Source organism: Rhinopithecus bieti, unplaced genomic scaffold, assembly GCF_001698545.2.
Source record: "Rhinopithecus bieti isolate Rb0 unplaced genomic scaffold, ASM169854v2 scaffold_15813, whole genome shotgun sequence".
Lineage (NCBI taxonomy): Eukaryota > Metazoa > Chordata > Mammalia > Primates > Cercopithecidae > Rhinopithecus > Rhinopithecus bieti.
This window is the reverse complement of record NW_016809040.1, coordinates 2,629,389-2,653,326: the sequence shown is the minus strand read 5'-3', so window position 1 is coordinate 2,653,326 and position 23,938 is coordinate 2,629,389. Positions and strand designations below refer to the sequence as shown.

General features: G+C 44.8%; 2 protein-coding genes across 2 annotated transcripts in view; both read left to right on the top strand.

Annotated features, from left to right (window-relative positions):
- Positions 1 to 216: 216 nt before the first annotated feature.
- LOC108539524 (translation initiation factor IF-2-like) lies at positions 217 to 9,652 on the top strand. The gene is made up of 4 exons (XM_017888282.1): positions 217 to 243; positions 3,508 to 4,214; positions 4,489 to 4,556; positions 4,698 to 9,652. Exons 1-4 carry the CDS (start codon positions 217 to 219, stop codon positions 4,727 to 4,729), a joined length of 834 nt encoding a protein of 277 aa, XP_017743771.1. The 3' UTR covers positions 4,730 to 9,652.
- Positions 7,201 to 23,938, top strand: part of LOC108539523 (uncharacterized) — a 63,114-nt gene continuing 46,376 nt past the window's right edge. Inside the window, exons 1-6 of the mRNA XM_017888281.1 lie at positions 7,201 to 7,416; positions 7,499 to 7,688; positions 8,135 to 8,268; positions 8,814 to 8,936; positions 9,182 to 9,307; positions 9,712 to 9,756. Of these exons, the coding sequence (XP_017743770.1) occupies positions 7,201 to 7,416; positions 7,499 to 7,688; positions 8,135 to 8,268; positions 8,814 to 8,936; positions 9,182 to 9,307; positions 9,712 to 9,756 (834 nt within the window). The remainder of the gene's footprint in view (positions 7,417 to 7,498; positions 7,689 to 8,134; positions 8,269 to 8,813; positions 8,937 to 9,181; positions 9,308 to 9,711; positions 9,757 to 23,938) is intronic.

The following is a 23,938-nucleotide window of genomic DNA, read 5'->3' as shown; positions in this document are numbered from 1 at the left end:
AAACGTTCTGCGGCAGCCGTTTCTTCAATCTGCATCTGGTTCCGTCAATCTGCATCTGGTTCTGTCACTCTGGCTGCTTCTCCCACATCCCAACAAAGTGCTGCACTGCGAAGGGTTTCACAGGGACTCAAACAACAAAACAACTCTTAAAAAGTGTCCCATAAAGTGCCATATGCAAACATCATGTGTGGCGTGCACATTTTGGGCAGCGGCAGAATGTCTGCTTCCTGTATGGATGCATGGGTAGGTGCACTGGGGGCAGGGATATTTTCTGAGTAGTATGACTGCGTTTGGCGGCAGCTTTAGGTACCCAGGCAAACATGTTGGCCCGACACCTCTTACGCTGGGGAGAACAGATCTAAAACAGAAAGGGCTTGTGGTAGGAGTAGATCCTTTGTTCTGACCCTGGTAGACTCCGCACTGCCATTTCATTGTTTCTAAGAAAGGCTCTGCTGGCAAATCAGTCTTAGCACCTGCCAAGAGCACTATTTCCTTCTAGGGGAACCTTCCCAGCCCCTGGCCTCTGCCAGAGCCTCAGGCTGAGTGGGGCTGGCCAGGTCCTATATCCACTCTCCTTACCTTAGACAAGAAGGAGGAAACTGATTCAAGGACAGCCAGTCCATAGACTGACCAGCAACCTGTAAGGTGGCCAGGCATGGAATCTCTTTCCTACCACAAGCAGTGTGGTTAACTACGCCAATCAAGTTCTCATTCTTGGAAATCTCAATTGGAGATTATAGAGAGAACCAGGCAGCTGGCAGAAAGAGAAAACCACAGACACAAAAAGGGAGACAACATGAGAGTAATGGGGCCACATTCATGGTGAAACACTGGGAACTGGGAACTCCTGAGATGGATCAGGGTGATGAGGCAACCCAATGCTTAGAGCGGCCAGGGGTCCCAAATGTCCTCCTGACACCTCCCTCTGACACCTGGCTGGATTTTTGTCTCTCCTCTGGTATTACAGTGAGATTTTAGTCTCTTTAATTACATCAATTAGGATGCTTTGGGTTGCAAGTAACACAAAACCCAACTAAAAGCAGTCTTCATAAGAAAAATAAGTCATCTCACTTAACGAGACAATCCTAAGCATTTCCCCCACTCCCCGGGTTGGCTAATTTAGTGGCTTAACAATGTCATGAAGATCCCAGATGTTTCCTGAATTTCTTCTCATCACCCTCTATTTTGCTTGTCCTTCTAGCCTACTTTTTCTCATGGTATCAGAAGCCTGCAAAAGTTCCAGGCAATGACATCCAGAGATGAAAAAGGGAAAAAAGGGAATGCACCTTTCCTGTGCCTCTTTTAAAGCGAAAGGAAAATACTCCACCAACTCCCCAGCAAGCTTCTCCCACATCTCATTGGTCAGAATTGCACCCTCTACCCATTCCTAAATCAATCACTGGTGCCAGCAGGGAGGAATGCAGCCGCCTGAAGCACAGGGTAGCTCTATCCTTTAACCCAGTCAATGTCAGCCCTCTCTTAGCTAGGGAGAAGGCGAACAGCAGTGTCTGCTCCACTTACTACCCTATCTACTGAACAATAGAGCTCCATTTCATGAGATGACCTGGTTACATCTGTTTCCCTCAACTCAGAGAGTTGGCTAATACCCAGATCAGACTTAGCAAGTTGAAGACATGATCTTCAGTAGGTACTCTTAGACAGTAGTTGAGAGCTGAGTGGTTATGTAAATACAATATTATATGGAGTCCTAAAGTTTCCATCGCTTTGTAATATATTTTGGGGCCCCAAACACACACAACAGAGACTCTAAGGAATGAACCTATCACACCACTCCTAACTCTGGGCTTCCCAGTCCATTTCTTGCCTCCTTGGGCCTCCTAAGCAGTGATGGCATTCTGTCTTTCGATGCAGGGCTTGCTTCGAGCTGATACATAGGCTTTTCTGGAACAGTGGTTTTCAAAACTTCTTCATGCATCAGACAATCTCTTCAAAGGCTCCTTAAAAATTGCTGGGCTCAAAAGGACAACATATGAAGCTTAGGAGTGAAGGGACTTCCTGAGCAGAAATGGGCCAACTTCAGTCTTTTTACTGTGTCTTTGCAGTATTCTATAGATAATTTCCTTAATTGGTAAATTTAGTGACCATTACCTAGTGATCATTTAATGGGCGGCAATTCTAATGGTATAAAGTTCACAACGTTCTATGTCCCTAGCCTGTCATTTTTCAGCTGCGTGTAAAAGGGGATAGGATGAGATAATCGATCATTATAAAGATGTAACTATTTTATGCTGAAGTGGCCATATTTTCAAGGGATGAAACCATCTCGCACACAACAATGAAGGTACTCGGACATAGACTTGGAATGAGACCATATATGGGGATGAGATCCTTCTGGTTAGCCTAATACTGCTGTACTGGCCTGTGTGTAAACGGTGTGCTGCCGCTGAGGCCTTGCAAGGCAAGCCGGCTGTGCCATGTTTGTAGATGGGGCAGAGGAAGCTAGAACAATGGAAAAGTAACCTATTTATGCTAGGTCCAGCTATTGAAGCAAGGTAGGAATGAGGCTAGTGTCCTTCACTTCCCTAAGGCATACTTTTCTGGCTACCTTCTGCCCTGTGTCTGGTACCTACATCCTTGATGTTTGTTCTCTCTGATCCGTTCTGGAGATATATATATATATAGCTGGGCTGGCTCTCCCTCAAATCTTCTGATCCAGTAGGCCTAGGAGGGGGCAGCTAAGATGCATTTCTTACTAGTTCCCAGGTGATGCTTCTGCTGCTAGTCTGGGCACCACACTTTTAGAATCACAGCTCTAGGGCTAGGGGTGCTAATCTTCATTCCAAATGGAAGGGAGGCTGCTAAGGAGTCCACTTAGGTAATTTTTCCTGCGATAAAGACTTGCTTCCTTGTCACTTGCTGTCAACACCCCTCCACACAGCAGCGACTGCCTGGCTTAATTCTTAAACTAGAGGCCTCTCAATAGATAGGGTGGACACTTCCTCGCCTCCTGGCAGGAGAGAGAAAGAAGGGACTTCAATCTTTGGTTGGCAGAGCCTGACTAGGCAGCCGGGCACAGAACCTAGGGCTTTCCCACCCCTTTGCTTTCTCACCTGTAAAACGAATAAAGGTACTGGTCCTGCCAGCTTCACAGGTGGCTGTACATAGAGGAACGGTTGGTTGAAAGTGCCCTGCATAACGCAAAGTTCTTTAGGACTCGCAAACAGCCTTAATCGCGGTAAGGGGGCACATCAGGGCTGTGAGAAGCCCCCCTTTAGGGCTCAGCACAGGTGATTCTGGGCTCCCTGTGCTTGCCAACCTCCTAAAGCAGGTGCCCACTTTCAGCAGCTCTGCACGCCCCACCTGGGGGCCTCTGCTGGAGGTCTGCCTGGCCCCGGGCACGCGTGTGCGCGCGAGGATTTCTTTTGCAGAGAATGAAACCACCGTTACTTTCCGTCCGCGGTCTACTCAGGGGTCCCCATCCCTCGTAAGTGCTGTGGAACCCCGAGGTGATGAGCCCGGGGGAAGCCAGCATCTCATGCCCTCTAGTGCCGGCGCCCGGCAGAGCCCCGGGACTCGGGAGTTTTTGCCGCCGCTGAGGACGCGGAGCGGACTGGTGGCCGCATCGCCGAGGGAGGGCCCGGGCAGCCCTGCAGCGCGTCTTCGCGGAGCCCTGGGGGCCGCGCCCCTCCTCCAAACATCATTCAGAACCGCCCGTCAGCCTTGGCTCCAGCGCCTGGCGCGAGCGAACCGGGCTTGGCTGCCTCGGCCCCGTCTGAACCCTGCGGGCCGCGGGCCAGGGCGGGCCGGGATCTGCCGCGCCAGGACCTTGCAGACCCGGCCGCGGCCCGGCCGAGTGCCTCCCGCCGGGGCCTCACGCCCACGGTCCACGCTTGCAACACCAGGGCTGCACGGCGGGGTCCGCAGCTGGGTCTGCGCCTGGGACTCGGGGCTCCCTGCGCTCCTCGTACCGCACCCCTTGCCTTAACACCAAGCGGATGGGTCCTGGGGCTTCACCGGCCAGGCCGGAGCCCCAGACCCACAGCTCTCCCCCTCCCATCGCACGGCCCCTCTGCACTGGGACGGGAGTCGGGGACTGGAGCCAGAGAAAGGAGACGCGCCGCGCCGGTCCTCAAGTCTCTTGAGCCAGTTCGGGTCCGGGCGCGCCCCACAGGGCTCCAGTCGTGGGAGGTTCCAGATATGTGCAACTGTGCGGCGCTGGGCTTCCAGCGGGTTCTTGGTGGGGCTCCCTCTCTGTGAGTCCGTGGGCAGAGATTTGCCTTGGAGGGTCGCACCTGGCTACAGAAGTATGAGACTTAGTTTCCAGGGAGCAGAGGGGCCCTGGGATAAGGAACTGAAGCTTCTGGGGGTAGTTTGGAATCTTGGTTCCACCGATTATTAGCTGTCCAACCTGGAGAAATTCACTTCCCCCGTTTTCTTGGTTATTAATAACTATAGCTACCATTTGAGTGCTTACTATTTTCCATGTACTTTACATATGTTATTTTTATCTTTCCAACGATTTTGCAGGCCATATTCTGCTGATGAAGAAATGGGATCTCAGCCAGGGAAAGTGACTTGCCAAGGTTACACCACTGGTAAGTGGAGACCTATGACTTGAACCTGTCTCTAACTCCAGAGACTGTACTTTCTCTGTAAGTGAGAACATTGACGCCATACAAAGAATTTTAAAACTGTAAGATGGTGACGGATACCATTCTCTTCTGACCTGTTCTCAGGCCAGGTCCTGAAGTCCAGGCTGAAAGCATGACCTTTCTTTCTCCCTACCTCCTCAGCCACGCTTCCCTAGGAGGGTCAGAGTGCAAGAGGTAAGGTCTGGGACTGGGGACCCCTGGGTCAGCCTTGCCCACCACTCCCACCTGGACCCTTCCCATCCTCATTTCTACCCTACACTGCTCAATGTCCTTGAGGGACAAGGTGGTGTCACTGTTGTGGCATTTCTCCTCCACTACCAGTTGCACAAGAGGATTTTTCTCCTGTTCTCAGAGTGGGAAGAAGACCAAGAAGGTCTGTACAGTAACTTGAGACTCCTAGGGCCCAGTTTGGGCTCTTAGGAGGCCAGCAGTGCCTCAACTTTCTCATCTGTGCTTAGAATTCACTTTGCAGAGAAAATAGGTGGACTCTTGGGGAGAGGAGGGCCTGAGTGTCAGAGAAATTTGGGTGCCAGTCTTTTGTAAAATGGAATCTATCGATAATGCCACCACCAGTCTTGCCTGACCCCACAAGAGTTGCAGTAAGAACTCAAAATGGATAATGGCCACACAGTGCTCTGGGAAGTGCGAAGTGCCTCACGAACATAAGGTGGTATTCACAGAAGCCACTGCAGGCAACAGGAGTACAAAGATGAATGCCATCTTGGAATCTTTCAGGCTAGCAGGGGAAATATAAATGGCTATACAAAGAGTTAAAATATAAAACAGGGCATGCAAATGCTCCACCAATATGCCCACGTGGTGCCAACTCATACTGATTTTGTAATAACAAAGAATATACACAAGTCTATCTGGGTAACCTCTACTACTATTGCAAGAACTCCTTCTCTTCACAATAGCTCTAGCCAATCTGGCTCCCCTATCCAATTAGCCTCCTTCTTACCACCTGCGTGATCTATGGCAGGATTTTTTTTTTTCCTTTGGGGTGTGTTTGTATTAGTTCCCTATTGCTGCTGTGATAGATAACCACACACATAGTGGCTTAAAACAACATGTTTGTTATCTTACAGTTCTGTATGTAAGAAGTCCAAAATGTGTCTCACTGGGCAGGACTGTTCCTTCTGGAGGCACTGGGGAAGACTCTGTTTCCTTGACTTCTCCAGATTTTTGAGACCACCTGCATTCCTTGGTCTGTGGCCACTTCTCCGTCTTCAAAGCTATCAGCGACCAGCTGAGTCTTTCTCACATTGAATCACTGCCACCTCTGCTTCTGTGGACATGTCTCCTCTGCTTAACACAGTTTTCTCCCGATCTCAAGACTCTTAATATATCTTTAAAGTTCCTTTTGCTTTGTAAGGCAGCAGTTTCACAGGTTCCAGGGATTAGGACCTGGACATCTTTGAGGGGAGGGAGCATTTATCAAAAAACAAAACCCTAGGGCCTCAAACAAAACATTTTTTAAAAGAGAAATATAAAAGTTTCAACTCTTCTTCTTCAAAGAAGTAACATAGCAACTTTTCTATAAATGTAACAAATTCTGAAGAAAAAAAAAAAGAACTTTCAGTTCCTAACTACACCCATAAAAAATCAGACTCCCTGGTGTCAGGGAAGAAGAAACAATAGGTGACACCAAATAGACTCCACATAAAAGGGTAGGGAAAGGCTCCCTAGGTTGGGAAGTTATAATATGTGCTTCACTGGGAATGTAGGTACAGCCCTTGGAAATGATTAGTTGTTAACAATTGTCCACAGCTCTTCAGCTGCTTTACTTTATAATCCTTTGGTGCAGTAGACATCGAAAACATTTTTTTTTTTAAAGAAATCAATAAACTGTATTTTTTAGAAAAATTTTAGCTCACAGCAATATTGAGCAGAAAGTAGAGTTCCCTGTCCCTATACCCTCCTCCCACTTAAACCATTTTAAAAGCATTAATAGAATTCTTGGCTCCTTATTTTCCCCCCAAAAGAAATTCCTACATAAAAAAATAAAAATCGTGCTGCTCTGGTTCAAGTGAACTCATGAAGTCCCTCAACCTCTGTAAATCCTACTGCTTGGTTTAACACTGTGGAATAATGAGAATAACTCAAGTTAGAAAGTACCCTCTGGACCACAGAAGTAGGGAGACTGTCATGTTGAAAATTATTCTCCAGGCTTCAGAAGCAAGAATTGTCATAATATTCTCCCAAGAATTGGAAAAGAGCAGGCTCTTGTTCTGACGTAGAAGCATAGACCCTTCTAGGCCATAAATCTGCTTATTTTAGTTACAATAGTGAAAGGGCCAGTGGGCAGCACGGTGAAAAGTACATGGGCCCAGAAATTGGGGAGTCAGATGGGGCAGCTCGGATGTAGGGGACATATAAATTAAGACCTAGTGCGGGCCTTTCGTATTCTGGGTCAGATAGGTGAGCTTCTGTGTGGGCTACCCTGGAATACAGTGTTGCATAGGGTTGTCTGAGAGGTGCAGGGAACGCCTAGAAAACTTTGCAGGGAGAATGTTTTCTAAGCCAACACCTAGAAGACAAGCAAGAGTTTGCTGAGCAGAGAGTGAAGCTGGGCGCGGCTGGGATCATGGGGCGGGATGTGCACAGCTGGGACATGGGGAAGAGCTGCAGTGGAGAGTGGGGTATGGTGGAGAGCAATAAGGGCCAGACTACGCTGGCGGGCCTGGAGGCCTTGGGAGGGCGGACTTTCTCCAAGAGTGGGGGTGCCAGGACAGGGTCCCAAGCAGGGGCCCAACGTGGCCTGGTTTACTCTTCACTGGCAAGCTCCATGGCCCTGGGTAATGTGCTTCTCCTGTTTTTCTTCTCATCGGTGCCTGGCTGAGCTCTCGAGTCGTTTCCTGCTCTGAGCCTGAAACTTCAAGCAGCAAGAGGACGGTCCACAGTCCCGTTACTGGGGCTCTGCAAACGCGACGTTCCCAATGGCCCTCTCCCAGGTTCCGGGCCTCCGGGTATTGGAACTTCTGTCTGTAAAGGATGAAGCCGACCTTGCTCACACTGCAGCGGGATGGAGAAACGTGACCCAGCGGAGGGGCTTTCGGCTGCGGAGTGCGAGAGGTGACCCGAAGGGTGAAGGCAGGGCGAGCGCGGTCAGCGCCCCCGACTGGGCGGCCTCCCCGCCGGCCGGTGAATTCGTTCCCAGCTCCGGCCGCATCTCACCCTCTATCGCGCCTCTCGGGCCTCAGAGTGAGGCTGCACGGCCCGGAGGCCTGAAATCCGCCCTTTGTTCCCTCCCGGGACCGCAGAGCCACAGCACACTGAAAGCCGCAGTCTAGGGAGCCGGAAGCACTGGCCCGGCGCAGGGCCAGCGACCGCCCCGGGTCTGCGCAGGCGCAGGTCGGGGAAGCCGCGCGCGGTCGGATTTCTGCGGCCCGCGGCTGCCCTCTCGTGGCCGCGAGGCGCCATGGCACGGCTGCTTCCATGCAGCGGAGGGGCGCTGGCCGGGAGGCTGCGGGTCCAGACCGGCCAGCCGGGGAGGCCAGCCAAGCGCTGTGTTTTTCCAGGTCCGCGCGGGCCAGGGGAGCCCTGCGTGTTTGCTTGGTGGGAGTGGTTTACTGGGAAAGTAGACGGAAGGTACCCTGCAAATCGGCATGCACTGTATTGTTTGGGAGTCAACAGCCTGGAAAGCAAATATCAGGTGAGGGCAGTGCTGGGAACCACCGCCTGCCCCCTCCCCTGGCCTTGGCCCTGACTTTGAACACGGCACCGCGAGCCAAACAGCTCCGCGGCTCAGGGGAGAGGGGGGAGGAGGAGGCAGGCAGCGGGGGAGGTGTCAAGACTCAGGAATAGGAGCCAGCTAGGCCCAACCTACGCCTGCCACCCTAGGGGCTGCAAACAGGGAATACACCCCTTCTGCCCACCTCAGGAAGACATCGTACACCCGGACAAGTCACCATTCCAGATAGGCTAGTTTTCTGCAAGGGTGGGGGCGTGAGAGTGGAGGGGTTGCTCGGGGCCCACCCAGGCATAACTATCTGAAGGGCACACCCCACAACGGAAGGGTTAGGTGAGAGGGGTGAACCCACTCTCTGGCAGGAGAATCATGTGTCCTGTTCCACGCACGGAGCCACACTACATAGCGTTCTCTTTAAATTCATCTTCACTAGCTGGGTGTGCCTGAGTCTTCTCCTATCTCCTGATTCTGAGTTAACTTTTTGCGTCCCACCCTGTTCTTGTCTCAAGCAGCCGCTTTGGAATGTGTTTCCTCTTGTCCGGGGTTTGAAGATTAGTCATAAAAAACATCACTCTGCCCTTGCTGAAGTGCTTGCTGGCTACTCGATCATTCCACTTCTATGTCCCAAGAAGGTCTGCTAAGGAGGTGGCTTCTTCAGGGCTTCCGTCTTTTCCATGCACTCTCAGCTCCAGACTCCATCTCATCCGTGGATATTACCCTGTGCCCCGCGGGGAGGAGGGCGGGGGAGGGTTTCTGGGCCTGGATTATTGGTGGGAGGAGAGCAAGTGCAGAAACGAAGCTATGAATTTCGCAGAAGTCATGCATTCCGTTCAAGGATATTCCTGTCTGTGCCTCCACACATTCCCTCTGGTTGCAGGCCCCTGAGATTTTTCCGTGTGACCCGGTCACATTGCATCTGTATAGATTATCAAAGCACCTCATGACTGTGGAGGAGGAAGTTGGGGACAGAACATGGATCTGGAAGGCTCACAGCATGGACTTGGTAGGGTGACACAATGTCCCATGTTCTTCAAGAAATGTCTAGACTAGGTGATTGATTCTATCGGAGATCTGGCACAATGCTCTTGCCACACAGAGGGGCAAATTGAGATCCAGAGAGAAGTGACTGGCCCAGGTCACTCAGCCAGCTGGTGACTGAGCTGGAATTCGTTCCCAGGTCTCCTGACACCCAGTTCATTCATTTTTTGCACGTGTTTTCTGAGGACTTACTGTATGCTAGGCACTGTTGTAGGTGCTAGGAATATACAAAGTGCCTGTATGGAGCCTGTGTCTTGTAATGTGTATGTGGGGAGATTGTGGATAAACAAATAAACAGATTTATCCAGAATGCCACATGGTTAAAAGTTTTGATGATACTCAGTGCCTCTTTTCCTCTTGTTTTTGAAGGGAATGGGTTTGAGGCTTGAGAAGAGATGTTCACTCACACATTGGGTCATTAAATAAACATTAGAGGATGCCCCACTATGTGCCGGATGCTGTGCAGGGTACACAGATATAAAGGCAGGGTCTGTCTTCAAAAGCTGCCACCAGCTGGGCAGATAAGGTATGCCTCTTAGTATCTTTATATGGATTTCTGTAATTTTATGCTAATTGTTTTCTCTCCAGATCTCTCCCAAAAAGGATGCTTGTAGAAAACGATGATTCTGAAATGGTACAAATTCCTTTCCCAAAAGGCATCTCAAAGCCAGCCGCTGCTACTGACTTATTGATGGCTATCATCCAGTGGCCTTGGGGAGGCGGTGGGCAGCCCAATCACTGCCTGTAATAAGGAGAGACAACTCAGCATCCGCCCTGCAGTGAATAATAGAACAAAAAGCCGCCGGCGCCTGCAGGATCAAAGCACATGAGCAACCACAGTGTCTCTGGGTTCAACAGATCAGCGAAGGCCAGGCAGTCAGCAGATGTCATGGAATTTTTGGGGAGAGAAGTCTGGGTTGTGGAGGAAGCCTCAGCTGGATTTCGGTACCTTACAAGATGCTCTTCTGTGGCTCTCTCCTGCTAACCTTCCTTGGACATGAAATACTCTTCCTTCTATCCTCCCTCTTTACCACTGCTGTTCCCAAAGTCTAAAAAGATGGGGGCAGGAGGTGAGGCAGGCAGGGATGGGAAAAGAATACTGGACCAGGAGGCAGGAGACACTGGATCTGTGGGTGTAGGCAATGCTAAATGACTTCCATGGCCTCAGTCTCGCCATCTGTAAAATGGGAAGGTTGATATATGGCCTCAAACTTTCTGCCCACTTTGATAAACCATATTTCACCAAAAAGAGGCAGAGGGGATCTGTTGCTTTTCAGGTTCCTGTCCAGTTACTTCTAGGTCAGACAGAATGATTGCCCCAATGATTCTGGGTCCACAAACTCCATCTGTGAACCCCCATTTCTCGGGGGCGTTGGGATCAGGATAGGCAAGAAGACTATATTATTCCCTCCTCCTACTTGCTCCCACTTGCCAGTGGGGAAATCAGTGGCAACTTTAGAGTAATTTTGGAGGGGCGGGGGGATGAGTTATTATTGGGCTTTTTATCTGCAAAGAATATTTTCAGATATTAATGTTTGTGCCTTTAAATGTACATGCAGTTCTAGAGTAGAAGACCCTAGTGGTTGCGGTGCTGTGAGGCATTTTGCATATATTTATCTCACTCAAGAAGAACTGTGGGGTCCGTGTGAAAGTAAGTGTGTGTGTATGTGTATGTGTGTGCATGCCCCGAGTCAGCCTGAGTCCTGAGACTTTTGTCTTTGCTCCTGACTAAGCCACTGGGGGAGGTAAATATATAATTGGAGGAAGAAATCTGTCAGGAAATAACTTTTTTACTTGTGGAAAGTCATTGAAAACCCTTGCTTTTGTATATGAGCACAGCACCCTGTAGGCAGGTGAGGAGTCTTAGAACAGAGCAGGGAGCAAACTAGACTAGTACTAAAGAAACCTCCATGTTTGATATAAAGCCAATGCACAGGTCCACACAGACAGAGCATGGAGGTGTGCTCCGCAGGGGCACGGCACAGACCCGTGTAATGGCAAGCCCGGACACGTGTACAACTAAACATCCTCACAGATACATTTTAGTGTAGGCAGAGACCTGATGTTATGGGTTAGACTATGTCCCCCCACAAAATATGTGTACTGGAAGCCATCTTTCAGTACATGTGACTGAGACCTTATTTGGAGATAGGGTCTTTGCAGATGTAAACTGGTTAATAAAAAATAATAAAATAAAATAATTCTTAAAAAACTAAAGGCAACAATAAAATAAAAAAAAAAAGAATAAGTCATGCTGGGATAGGGTGGGATAGCCCTAATTCAATGTGACTGGTGTCCTCGAAAGAAGAGGGGAATTTGGACACAGAGACACAGAAGGAAGACGGCTACAGGGGAATGTAGGTAGAGATTGGAGTTATGTGGCCACAAGGGAAGGAACTCCTGGGGCTCCCAGAAGCTGGAAGAAACAAGGATCCTTTCCCTATGGGCTTTGGAGGGAGCGTGGCTCTGCAACACCTTGGTTTTGGACTTCTAGCTCCGGAAGTGTAAGAGAATAAATTTTTGTGATCTCATACTCAGTTCATGGTGCTATATGGTGATAGCCCTAGAAACTAAGATACCCAGGTGTGTTGGATGTACACATCAGGCCCACATTCAGGGTGCACAGGGCCTTTGGTAAACAACAACAACAACAACAAAAACTCTCATTTCTGTGGAGAATCCATTGCCAGTGGTCTGGATGGCATGGCCACTGCCCTTCTTCAGGGATGTGCACAAGACCCTGGCCTGGCCAATCAGAATACCTCATGCCCTGGACCACAGTAATTGGGTCAGGGGTGGTCATGATTTACATAAAATGTTTAAATGTTTTCTTACAGTACTTAAAATAAAAAATGCTTTTAAAATTTCAGTTGCCAGTTGGTTTTTGCGACTATATAGAAATACAATTGATTTTTACATATTGGTTTTGTTTCCTGTATGCTTGCTAAATTCATGCATTAGTGGCATTTTTCTAGATTTCTTAGAATTTTCTGTGTACACAAATCACAGCGTCTGTGAATATACACAACATTACTTCTTCTTTTCCGAAACTTATGCTTTTCACTTATTGTTCTTGCCTTCTTGCACTAGGTAGAACCTCAGTTGTATATTAAATATATTTCTTAAAAAGGTAGACATTTGAGCCTTGTTTCCAATCTTGGGAATACACTATTCAGTCTTTTGCCCTTGTCTGCTTCTAAGCTGCCAAAGCCTGTGCTATTGTGGGGAAATGTCGCTCTGTGGGCCAGCCATGGTGTGAGTGTGCAGATGGGACAGCGGCAGCGGGTACATTCTCCTGGGAAGGCCAGGCCTGGTGGCAGGCACCTGTAATCCCTGCTATTTGGGAGGCTGAGGCAGGAGGATGGCTTGAGTCTGGGAGTTCGAGTCCAGCCTGAGCCACACAGCGAGACACTGTCTCTTAAAACAAAAAATAAAAAACAAAACCAACAACCCCCATGCCTGTCAAATTTTCCTGGGGAAGGCAAGACACAATTAAGAAAGTGAACACTGATTTGATGTCATCCTTGTCTGTATCTCAGTAGCCACAGTTGTGGATTCCTTCAGTTCTCTCTTGGTAGAAGGTGGGGCCTGAATAAATGATGACATAAAGCCAACTGAACTTACTGAGCAGTCTCCCAGATGCTGCAAACTCAAGGAGGTTTCTGTGCTCAGCTCAGATTTTTATTCTCTCTCTCTCTCTCTCTCTCTCTCTCTCTGTCTCTCTCTCTCGTGCAGCATTTATGCTTTTTGGCAGTTCTTTCCTCTTCATTCCCCCATCTTTCCAATTACACACTTATATACACATAAACACTCCGATACCCTCAAACCACCAGAAGCCACATCAGATACTTGAGAGCCTTGGACCAGGAACTGATGGAGATAAAGACCACCTAGGAATGGTTGCTTGCCCTACCCTCAGGAGTTTACAATTACTGATAGAGACAGAAGCCTTCACAGGGGGTGGGGGGCGGGGGATAGGAGAAACTTTACAAACGCACTTGTCAGCACACACAAGGACAATAATAGGAAAGGGGGTTTTCATACAAGGGAAGCATCTGGAAACTGAGAGGGTCCTACAAAGCTGTATAATCCAGCGTCTGTTGAGATGCAGGGGACCACCCTAGCTCCCAGTCCTTCCTTGATAAACACCTTGAATTTACAAGATGAAGTTTGAAGATGGGGAGGAGATGCCAATTATACCCTATATTAATGAGGCTATAAAGTAAATACTTTGAGCCTCATACTACCAAGCATGAAGGGAATATTTGGACTAATCTAAGTGGAAAGTCCAGAGCATAGGTGTGGCATTAGGCATGGCTGGGTAGTAGCTTAAGACTCACATCCTACCAGTTAGCAACCAACCCCAGGAAGAATAAAGCTCCTTCCCCACTAGCTTTGGCAGAAAAGTCCTATAGGAAGATCTGATTATCTGGGTTTGGGTCACATGACCACCCGAACCCAATCACTGTGACCAAGGGCATGAGGTATCCTGATTGGTCAGGCCAGGGTCTTGTGCACATCCCTGAAGAAGGGCAGCAGCCATGCCATCCAGACTACTGGCAATGGACTCCCCACAGAAATCTTTTACTAGAAGAAGTGGGGAGATCAGTTCTGGACAGGCAGCACAATTGCAGCCTATGACACCCTCTAAGCCTTAACTCCATGTATGACTGTATGGAGCAAATGACTTATCCTCATGTTGCATGTTTCTTCATCTGAAAGAGGGGTCATAGTTTTGATTTATGTTATATTAACACAATGCATAGCATGAAGCCGATGGTCAAGAATGCACCCTGAGATGTTAGGGGGTATTCCATTACTGGATCCCATGGTACAGACATTTCCTTTGTAGAAAGCCACAGAGTAAATGGCTCCATTCCCTGAGACTCAATACCCAGTGGCCAACTGGGGTAATAGATTACTGTCCTTGGAAAGGCACAGAGCTCACCAGAAATAGCAGGCAGGCCGGGCGCAGTGGCTCCTGCCTGTAATCCCAGCACTTTGGGAGGGTGAGGCAGGCGGATCATGAGGTCAAGAGATTGAGACCATCCTAGCCAACATAGTGAAATCCTGTCTCTACTAAAAAATACAAAAATTAGCTGGGCATGGTGGCAGGCACCTGCGGTCCCAGCTACTGGGGAGGTTGAGGAAGGAGAATCGCTTGAACCCGGGAACTGGAGGTTGCAGGGAGCTGAGATCATGCCACTGCATTCCAGCCTAGTGACAGAGTGAGACTTGGTCTCACAAAAAAAAAAAAAAAAAAAAAAAAAAAAAAGGCAGGCAGTAGGGATTCTCAACCCCTCTCCTTTCTCCATGCATGGGATGCCATGATCACATGCTTGTAGCTCAGAGCATGGTCCCTGAGGACACAAAGACAGGTGTCAGGTAGGTGAGTCTTGGGACATGCACTATGTGGCCTTCTTTTCCCCAGCTACCCCCGTCCCAACTCAATCACAAATAAGATTACAGAAAGCCACAGAAGGCAGCATTCAGAAATGTAAAAGATAAACATGCATGGGGTAATTGAATAGCATTCTGCTGAAAAATGAGCTCTCAAAGCTCATAATCGAGGCTATGCTTTAGTGGAGGGGCTCTCCCCGTCTCTCTTTGCAAACCCAGGACGCCAGCAGCTTTAACCCTTTGGGAGGGCTGCACTAGGGAAGGGCAGGCTTTGGCTTTGTGAGGACTATCTGAGGAGTCATGGGAAACGTTCAATGAAGGAATGAGGCATCAATGTTAGAGGGAGTCCCTTGTTTAAGCTGAGGATGGAGAAGAGGGATAGGTCCTGTGATTGCCAAGGGCCCATCAGCTCTGAGATTCTGATTCTACCATTGTGATTTTTCAGATTCAACCATCAGAGATCTGCTGAGAGTGTACCATCTATCTCGTCAGCACTGGGCTCTGCACTGTGGAATAAACATACAAATAATGAGAATACAGCAAATAGTTTATCTAGCATTCAGTGTGTGCCAAGCACTATTTTAAGTGCTTTACATATAAGAGCTAATTTGATCCTCACAGCAGCCACAGGAGGTAAGTTCTATTATTGTCCTAATTCGACCATCAAAGAAACTGAGGCAGAGTTTAAGTAACACCCAAGTTCATATGCTAGTAAGGAGAGGAGCAGGATTTAGACTCAGGGACAGGAGAAAGAATATGATATGCATATTTAAGTCTAAAAATATGATAACACAATCCCTGCTCACTTGAATTCACCACCTTGAGGGGAGCAAGGTGTCTTAAGGTTTGAAAACAAAAGGACGTTATATGAGACCCAGAGTGGAAGGGCTGTCAGGGCCCTTTTTGTCAATCCCCTGCCTCTAAGGCCCAGCTTTTCTCAGTACCCTTGGTAATAGCTGAGGACGGATGTTACCCTTGGAACCATTACTCACGAACATGCTGCACACCCTTACTCCCCCAAACCCACCTACCTCTTCCCTTTTCTCCCTTTCTCTGGTTATTGTAATTATTTGGGAATTTGCAGAATAATCTGTCACGAAGTCCTCCCGAACAAATTGAATGTCAGGTTTATAAAACAACCTAATAAAGCAGATGGCATTACCCGCTGGTAAATCTCTTCCCTGTTTCCCGCCCCACCCCCTCCCCACTTCAGTGTCTCAGAAAGCTGACAGATTATCCATTTACAGCCAGATTAATCCTGAACAGTATAAACATGGGGAGAAAATTACACTTTCTTGTCTCCATAATTGATAAGAAGGATGCATTAATCTATAAAGCCCGGAGGAAAGGCCCATCTGTCTGCCCAGACAATCGTGGGGATGTCTGGGAAAGGAGACCCTTCCATCTCCCTGTCTGTCTGCCTTTTCGTCAGAAACCACTTTTTCAGAGGCTGCCCTCCCCTTCCCTGGCCCCAGAAACTGGGCACCTGGAACCTTTGACAGCCCCTTGGTCCTGCGCGGTAACTAGCTAGGTTCAAGGACCCACATCTCAGGATTCCAGACCAGGGACAGGCCTCTCCTCAGCTTTCGTCTTCTTTCCAGAAGTTATGTCCATTGCAGAGACGTCCACAAGCCCAGCTCTGCAGTGTTCCTAAGCTTGCCTTTGGTTTCCTCGGAACAGCCCTTGAGGAGATTCCAAGCAAAATTTGTTCAGTAAGATTCTCATTCAATTCCCTCCCTGCTCTCTCCTGTTGCTTTATAACTTTTTGCAAATTTACACACTTCCCTCCCTGTTCCCCTCCTCTTCCAGCACCTTTCCTGTTAGAGGCAGCTGTGAGGCATTAATTATCTCCTTGAGGCCTATCAGAGCTGTCAGGAAATGTCCCAAGGGCCGATTCCTGCCTGTGGAGGGATGCAGTGGAGCCAGGGTTTCTGGTAGACTCTGCTCCAGAATTGACCGTCCCCTCCCAGCTCAGAGGTGATACTGACAGGGACACATGAACACTGCCCCACTCCCTCTCTGTTTGGAGGATTTCCTAAGGCTCCTCCAGTCACTGTGCTTGGGATGACTTGAGGAGGAGATGAAGGGAGCATGGCGGGTGGGTGGATTTATTTAGAGTGGGAGAGAGAGCCAGGGGAAGTCCTGGAAGATCACCACCTGGCCAGAAGAACCTTGATCCTTCTGATCTCAATGAGATAAATAGAAAATAAAAATGAACATGGGGGAGGAAGACAGGCAGAGGAGACCACCGGAAAATACCGAGGGGCCAGAAAAAAGGGATGTTGAGAGATGGAATAAAAGAAATATAGAAGTCCATGGCAAGAGCTCACAGTTCCTGCCTCCAGCATGGATGGGCATGCTTTGGGGTCTGGGGATCTCTGCTCCCTTAGTCTCTACTGTGTTGTTTCCTCCGGAGGAGAGAGGGGGTGCTGCCTCCAAAGTGAGGCACATTCCTGACGCACTCTCTATTTTGTGTGGAGGTGCACTGAGTGCCCAGGGTCTGAGTAAATAGCAGGAATCTCACAGGTGGGTTGTGTTTTACCAAACACTTCACACCCACCCCCTAGACTGCAGACTACCTTTGGTTAGGCTTTTCCAGACAGGTGGACTGTGGGAGGAAATGCTGTGGACTGAAGTGTGGGCTCCCAGGGCCACTTGTCTCTGCTGGGAATTGGTAGACACAGGAGGACTTCCAACAAATGTTCCAATCTTTGTCTTGCAACTCCCAGCTCTTTGTACCAATGGTGCATGCTACTCCTGGCTGAAGTTTGAGGAAGACGCTAACCAGGTTTTCCAGACTGGACGGAAGATCTTGGCGCACTGTTGGTGCTTGGAGTGTTCTTTGGGTTCCAGAGTTGAATAAATTTGGAAGTTGCTGAGTTAACAAAATTAAACAGTGCTTCTTCTCCTGACTTACTTTTTGGTATTCTTTGCTTTCCATCTCTTCTCTACTTTGGCCAATTTTTCTCCACTTTTTTCTGTTTTTTGTTTTGTTTTCCTCTTGTTCTCTACATTCTACAGCATTGATTGTGGGTTTTATACAATCTCAATGAAATTGTAAATACTAACTCATTTTGGTTTCATGCTTTTCTTTTTAAAATAAATGATTAAGTTCTACATATGTACATATTTTAAATTGACAATTATAATTTTAAAGGAGAAAAAAGATTAGTGACTGATTCTAGGGTCCTATAAACTTGGATATAATATCATTCCATTTTCATTTACTAATTTTAATAAAAATTATTACAACATGAATTGTAAAGTAATGATATGTAAATTATCTAGAGAAACCAACAAAGCACTCAATTTTAGCCCCTTAAATGTAGTAATTAATTCTGGATGATCATTTCAGGTTTGGAGGGTTAATTTTAATAGGTGTACGGTTGGGTAATAAAATGAAACTTTTTACTATTATTTGAGAGTCTCAAACTGCTTCAATCAATTAACTTGTTCTGTCTAAAGAGGCAGCTTTTGTGCTCTTTTAACAGTGAAAGCTGATTTTCTTGGTTCTATCACTTCATTTTCATAGAGCCACAACCAGCATTAGCCTCCCACATGCTGTCCAAAGAGGAGGTTGTTGGTTTTTTGTTTCTTTAAATTTGAAAAGCCTTGTGTTAGACATCCTCAAAAGATACAAGGAAAGTGAGAAATGCTATTTTTGTCCATAAAAAGACAAGGCAGAGTTACAAAATGTGCCTGTCCCGAAGATGTCATTAAGAATGTTACAAAACAAAACCAGCTGTTAAAAAAAAAAAAGTGATGTGACATGAGAAAGAAGTGGAGAATGGGGAACTGGGTTTTTTATTTGTCATATCTCATAGTTTTTCTCACATTGTCCCCTGTGCCTAGACGGCCTGTCCCATACTCTATGTCTCATACATTCCTGGCATCCCTTCCCCTTCCCCTCCTCTGTAGCAGTGACTGCTCCTCCTTTGGGCAGTCACTGTATCTGCTCCATGCTTCTATTAACATCTTCTTGCATTTTAATATTATTCCATGTTTGTAGATTTAAGATTCAAGAAGTTCAGTAGACCACAAGCAGGATAAACTCAAGGAAAACCTCATGTAATCTCATAGTCAAAATGGTGAAAATCAAAGCAAAGAAAGACTCCTTAAAGCTGCTAGAGGAAAAGCTACACATTACATATAGGGGAACACAAGTTCTGAGGGCTACAGGTTTCTTCTTGTCCCATAAAGGTCAGAAGATGGGATCAACATCTCTAAAGTACTAAAAGAAGGAACTGCCAACTCAGGATTCTACATCCGGCAGAAATATCCTGCAGGTGTGAAGTCAAAATAGAGCTACTCTCAGATGCAGGAAAAGTGAGATAATTTGTTACCAGAATACATTTTCTGTAATAAATGATAAAGGAAATTCATCAAAGGCTAAAAGATAATGATAACAAAGAAAGTTGGATTTTAGGGAATGAAGGAAGAGCAACAGAAATGGTAAATATCTGGGTAAATATAAGAGACTTTTACAAAAAGTTTTTAAAAAACGCCTATGACCTTTGGAAGCAAAATTTATAACATTAGCTGGTGGAGTATTTAATGTGTGAGGATCCAGTCAAATGACAATTATAACATATAGGTCATTTGAAGGGAATATTAAAGGACATTTATGTGGTTGCAAAGCTTCTATATTTTACTTGAATGTGAAAATACATATATATATTGTAATCTCTAAAGCAACCACTAAAAATAAAATACAAACAGATTTAGCCACAATGCTAATGATAAGTTTAAACAGAGTACTAAAAATTATTTAAGTAATCCAAAAGAAGGCTGAAAAAGGGGCATAGAGGAAAGAAAATAGAGGGAGGCTGGGTGCAGTGGTTCATGCCTATAATCCCAGGACTTTGGTAGGCCAACGCAGGAGGATCACTTGAGCCCAGGAGTTTGAGACCAGCCTGGTCAACATAGCAAGACTCCATCTCTAGAAAAAATTAAGAAAAAACAATTAGCCAGGCATGATGACACGTACTTGTAGTCCCAGCTACTCAGGAGGCTGAGGGGGGATGATCACTTGAGCCCAGGAGTTTGAGGCTAGAGTGAGCTATGATGGTGACACTGCACTTCAGTCCAGGTGACGGAGCAAGACACTGTCTCAAAAAAAGAAAAAATATTAAAAAGAAGAGACAAATGGAAATCAAAGAGTAAAGCGGTAGAACTAAATCCAACAAATATGAATAAGTACATTAAATGCTGATGATCTAAACCCTTCAGTTAGAAGGCCGGGATTGACAGAGTGAATAAAAAGGCAAGTCGTTATTATATGCTGCCGTCAAATGACACACTTCAAATGCAAAGGCACAGATAGGTTTAAAGTAAATATGTACCAGGCAAATAATAAGCATAAAAAGCCTAGAATGGCTATTTTTAAATCAGCTAAAATAGATTTCAAGGCAAAGAATATCACTAGAGATAAAGTGGGACATTTCATAATGATAAAAGAGACAGTTCATCCAGAAGACGTAGCAATTATAAATGTATATGAATCTAGTAACAGAGCCATTCCAATCCTGGAAATAAAAACAATAAAAAGGAATGAACTTTGATACATAACCTAGGTGAATCTGAAATCATTGTATTTAGTAAAAAAAAGCCAGGCAAAAAATAGCACATACCGTATAATTTCATTTATATAAAATTCTGGAAAATACACACTAATTTATAGTGACAGAAAGTGGATTAGTGGTTGCTTAGAAATGGAGGTGGAGGCAGGCATGGATGTTGAAGAACACAAATACGTTTTTGGAAGTGATGGAAGTGTTTGTTGTCTTTATCATGGCAATTTTTTTGAATGTACGATGGTCAAAACTCAACAAATACTATATTTTAAACATGGAGTTTAGTGTACTTCAGTTATAACTCAGTAAGATTGGAGAAAAATAAATGCCTAAAAAAAGTAACAAGTACTTACTAATACTTCTAACTTCAATCTAATACTGCAGGAGTCTTCCTCTTCTTTTTCTTTTCCTTATTTGTATCTCATTCTTCCACAGTGATTCTCTCCAAAAGGTTCTTAGCTTCCCTGGTTCTCAACAACATCAGCATATACAGTCATTTGCCAAAATAGTTTGGGAATTGTTATTGTATAACATTACCAAAACAAAACAAAGTACAAACTTTCTTTGCAGTTCTTATTTTATTTAGAACATGTTCCCCTGAGAATGTACAGTTCAAATACTATGTTCAAGAGTTACTTGGATTGATGTTTCCCTTCTGTATAGACACCTTGTCAACTACCAAAGGTATATAGATTAAATTCATTTGTTTCTGTTTACACAATTTTCCTCATCAAACATGAGGAAAACATTTGATGATTTAATTTTATTTTCATGTGTAGTAAAATATTTGGTGGGTCAAGAAGTAAAACTAAATAAAAGGTACATTTAGAGAACTGTTCCCCTTTCTTAGCATTTTCTTCTTGTTTCAACTCACTCCCTGCCAGAAACCAATTTCCCTGGCTTCTAATTTATCCTTCCTACATTTCTTTTGCAAAAATGGGCATATATTCTTATTTTACTTTCTTTCATACAAAACTATAACATACTATCTATGATTTTTACTTTAAAATATCCTGGCAATCACTTCACGTCAATTTATAGAGCTATTTCCCATTTTTATAGCTGTGTATTATGCCTTTGAATGGATATGCAATGACTTATTCTACCAATCTATCATTCATATATGCATAATAGATTGTCTCCAATATTTTGTCCTTATAAATAATCCTACAAGTTGAGAATCTTAATTAAAACATCTAAAATTCAAAATGCTCCAAAATCCAAAACTTTTTGAGTGCCTACTTGATGCCATGAGTGGAAAATCTCACACCAGACTTTGTTTCATGGGTCACAGTCAAAACCTTGTTTCATGCACAAAGTTATTAAAAATATTGTATAAAGTTACCTTTAGGCTACATGGATAGCATATGTATAAAACATAAATGAATATTATATTTAGCCTTGGGTCTGACGCCCAAGATAGTTCATTATTTATATGCAAATATTACAAAATCCAAAAAAGATCTGAAAATGGAAACACTTCTGTTCCCAAGCATTTCAGCTAAGGGATACTCAACGTGTACCATAAATGATCTTGTACATATTTTGTTTCATATTTTAGGATATGGTTCTTCAAAGTAAATTAATATATTATCATTTATTGGATGAAAGGTTAAATCCATACATGGTTGTGTTAGATACTGCCAAATATTAGATATTGTATTAAATATTGCCAAATCTCTTCTGTAGAGTTCTACCACTTTGCATTCCCATCAGCATTGAAATTGAGTGCCAATTTTTTCCATATCCTGTCAACAGAATGTTTTGTGAAGCTTTTGAACTTTTGCCAAACTTGCAGTTGCAAGATGGTATCTATGTGATTTTAATTAGCATTTCTCTTATTCTGATGGTCTTTTTACATATTTATGGATGATTTGTATGTCTTTTTTTGTTCCCTTGATTTTTATGAGTTGTTTGTGTAATAGGGATGTTAATCCTTTATCTGTGACATGCATTGCTAATTACTAATATTTTCCCAGTATATAATGTGTCTTTTGACTGTGTTTATGGTGATTTCAGCCATGTGAAAGTTTTCTTTAATGTAGTTGTATTAATGAATATTGTCTTTTATTGACTCTGAATTGTGGGTCACAATGAGACTTTTTAATCAACCAGATTATAAGATAACTCACCTGTGTCCTAGTCTGTGTTACTATAAAGGAATACTAAGGCTGGGTAATTTGTAAAGAATAGAGGTTTATTTTGCTCACGATTCTGCAGGCTTTTTAGGAGAAGCATGGTGCCAGCATCTACTTTTGGTAAGAGCTTCAAGCTGTGTCCACTCACAGCAGAAGGCAGAGGCGAGCCAGCCTGTGCAGAAATCACATGATGAGAGTGGAGTCAAGAGAGAAAAGCAAGAGAGGAGGAAGGTGCCAGGCTCTTGTTAACAACCAGGTATCTCAGGAACTAATAGAGTGATAACTCACTCATGACGATGAGGAGGCATCAAGCCATTTATGAGAGATCTGCCTCCATGACTCAAAACACCTTCCAGTAGGCCCCTGCTCCAACATCAAGGATCAGATTTTAATATGAGATTTGGAGGGGTCAACTATCCAAACCATAGCACCTTGTTTTCCTTTAATGTTGCGTGGTTTCTTGTATGCATCACACATCTGATCTATTTGCAGTTTATTCTTGGATAGGGTGTGAGGTATTGTTCCAATTTTATCCTTTTCCAAATAGTTATCCAATTGCCTTAGCATTATTTATTTTAAAGTTCATCTTTTCTCCAGTGATTTGATATGATACCTTTTTCATATAATACGTTTCTTATGGACTTACTCTATTTCTTTATCTCCTGCTTTATTAGTCTGCCTATTAGTGCAGCAGTACCACACTGTTTTAATTTTGGACAGAGCCGCTGTGTTTTAATTGATGCACTAAGTCCCTGTATGGGTATTGAAATTCTATTAATTGCGGAGTTATTTCTGCTATGTTATTTTATATTTTATTTTTATTCTACATTTATTTTATTTTTTATTTGTTTTCTTTATGGTTTCTATTGGATAGATCAAATATTCTTATGCTTATTTAAAAGTTTTATCTTCTACTTTTTTATTATGGTGGCTGCCTTTAATCCAAAACCTACAATTATTTGTCTTGATAATGTCTACAATTTTAGTTTTGAGAGGTTATAGATAGGCCTTTTTCTGTTTCTTTTTTTCTTTTTGTCATTTGGATATGCTTTTCTCTTATATTTTGTTTGATCCTTGCTTTTTTTTTTAACACAATAATTTTTAACAAGTAATTTGACCATTCTTCCAACATATTTCTCTCTCAGCACTTTCCTGAATTTATTTCTCTTTTTATCGGGTACTCTTTCAAGAGTGTTTTCAGATTGGGATTTTGTGTGGCAAACTTTCGGAAGCCTCATATTCCTGGAAATATCTTCATGGCATTCTTGCATGTGAGTGACAGTTTGGCTGGATATGAAATTCTAGGTTCAGCGTTCTTTTTCCTTTAATAACTGGAACATATTTTTCTCCATGTTTTCCTATGCCCAACGTACGCTTCAGAAATCTGGTAAATTATGATTCTTTACTTTTCTTTAGGTGACTGTTTTATCTTTCTGACAACTTTTAGAATTCTCTTCTGATTTTTTTTTTTTTTTTTTTTTTTTT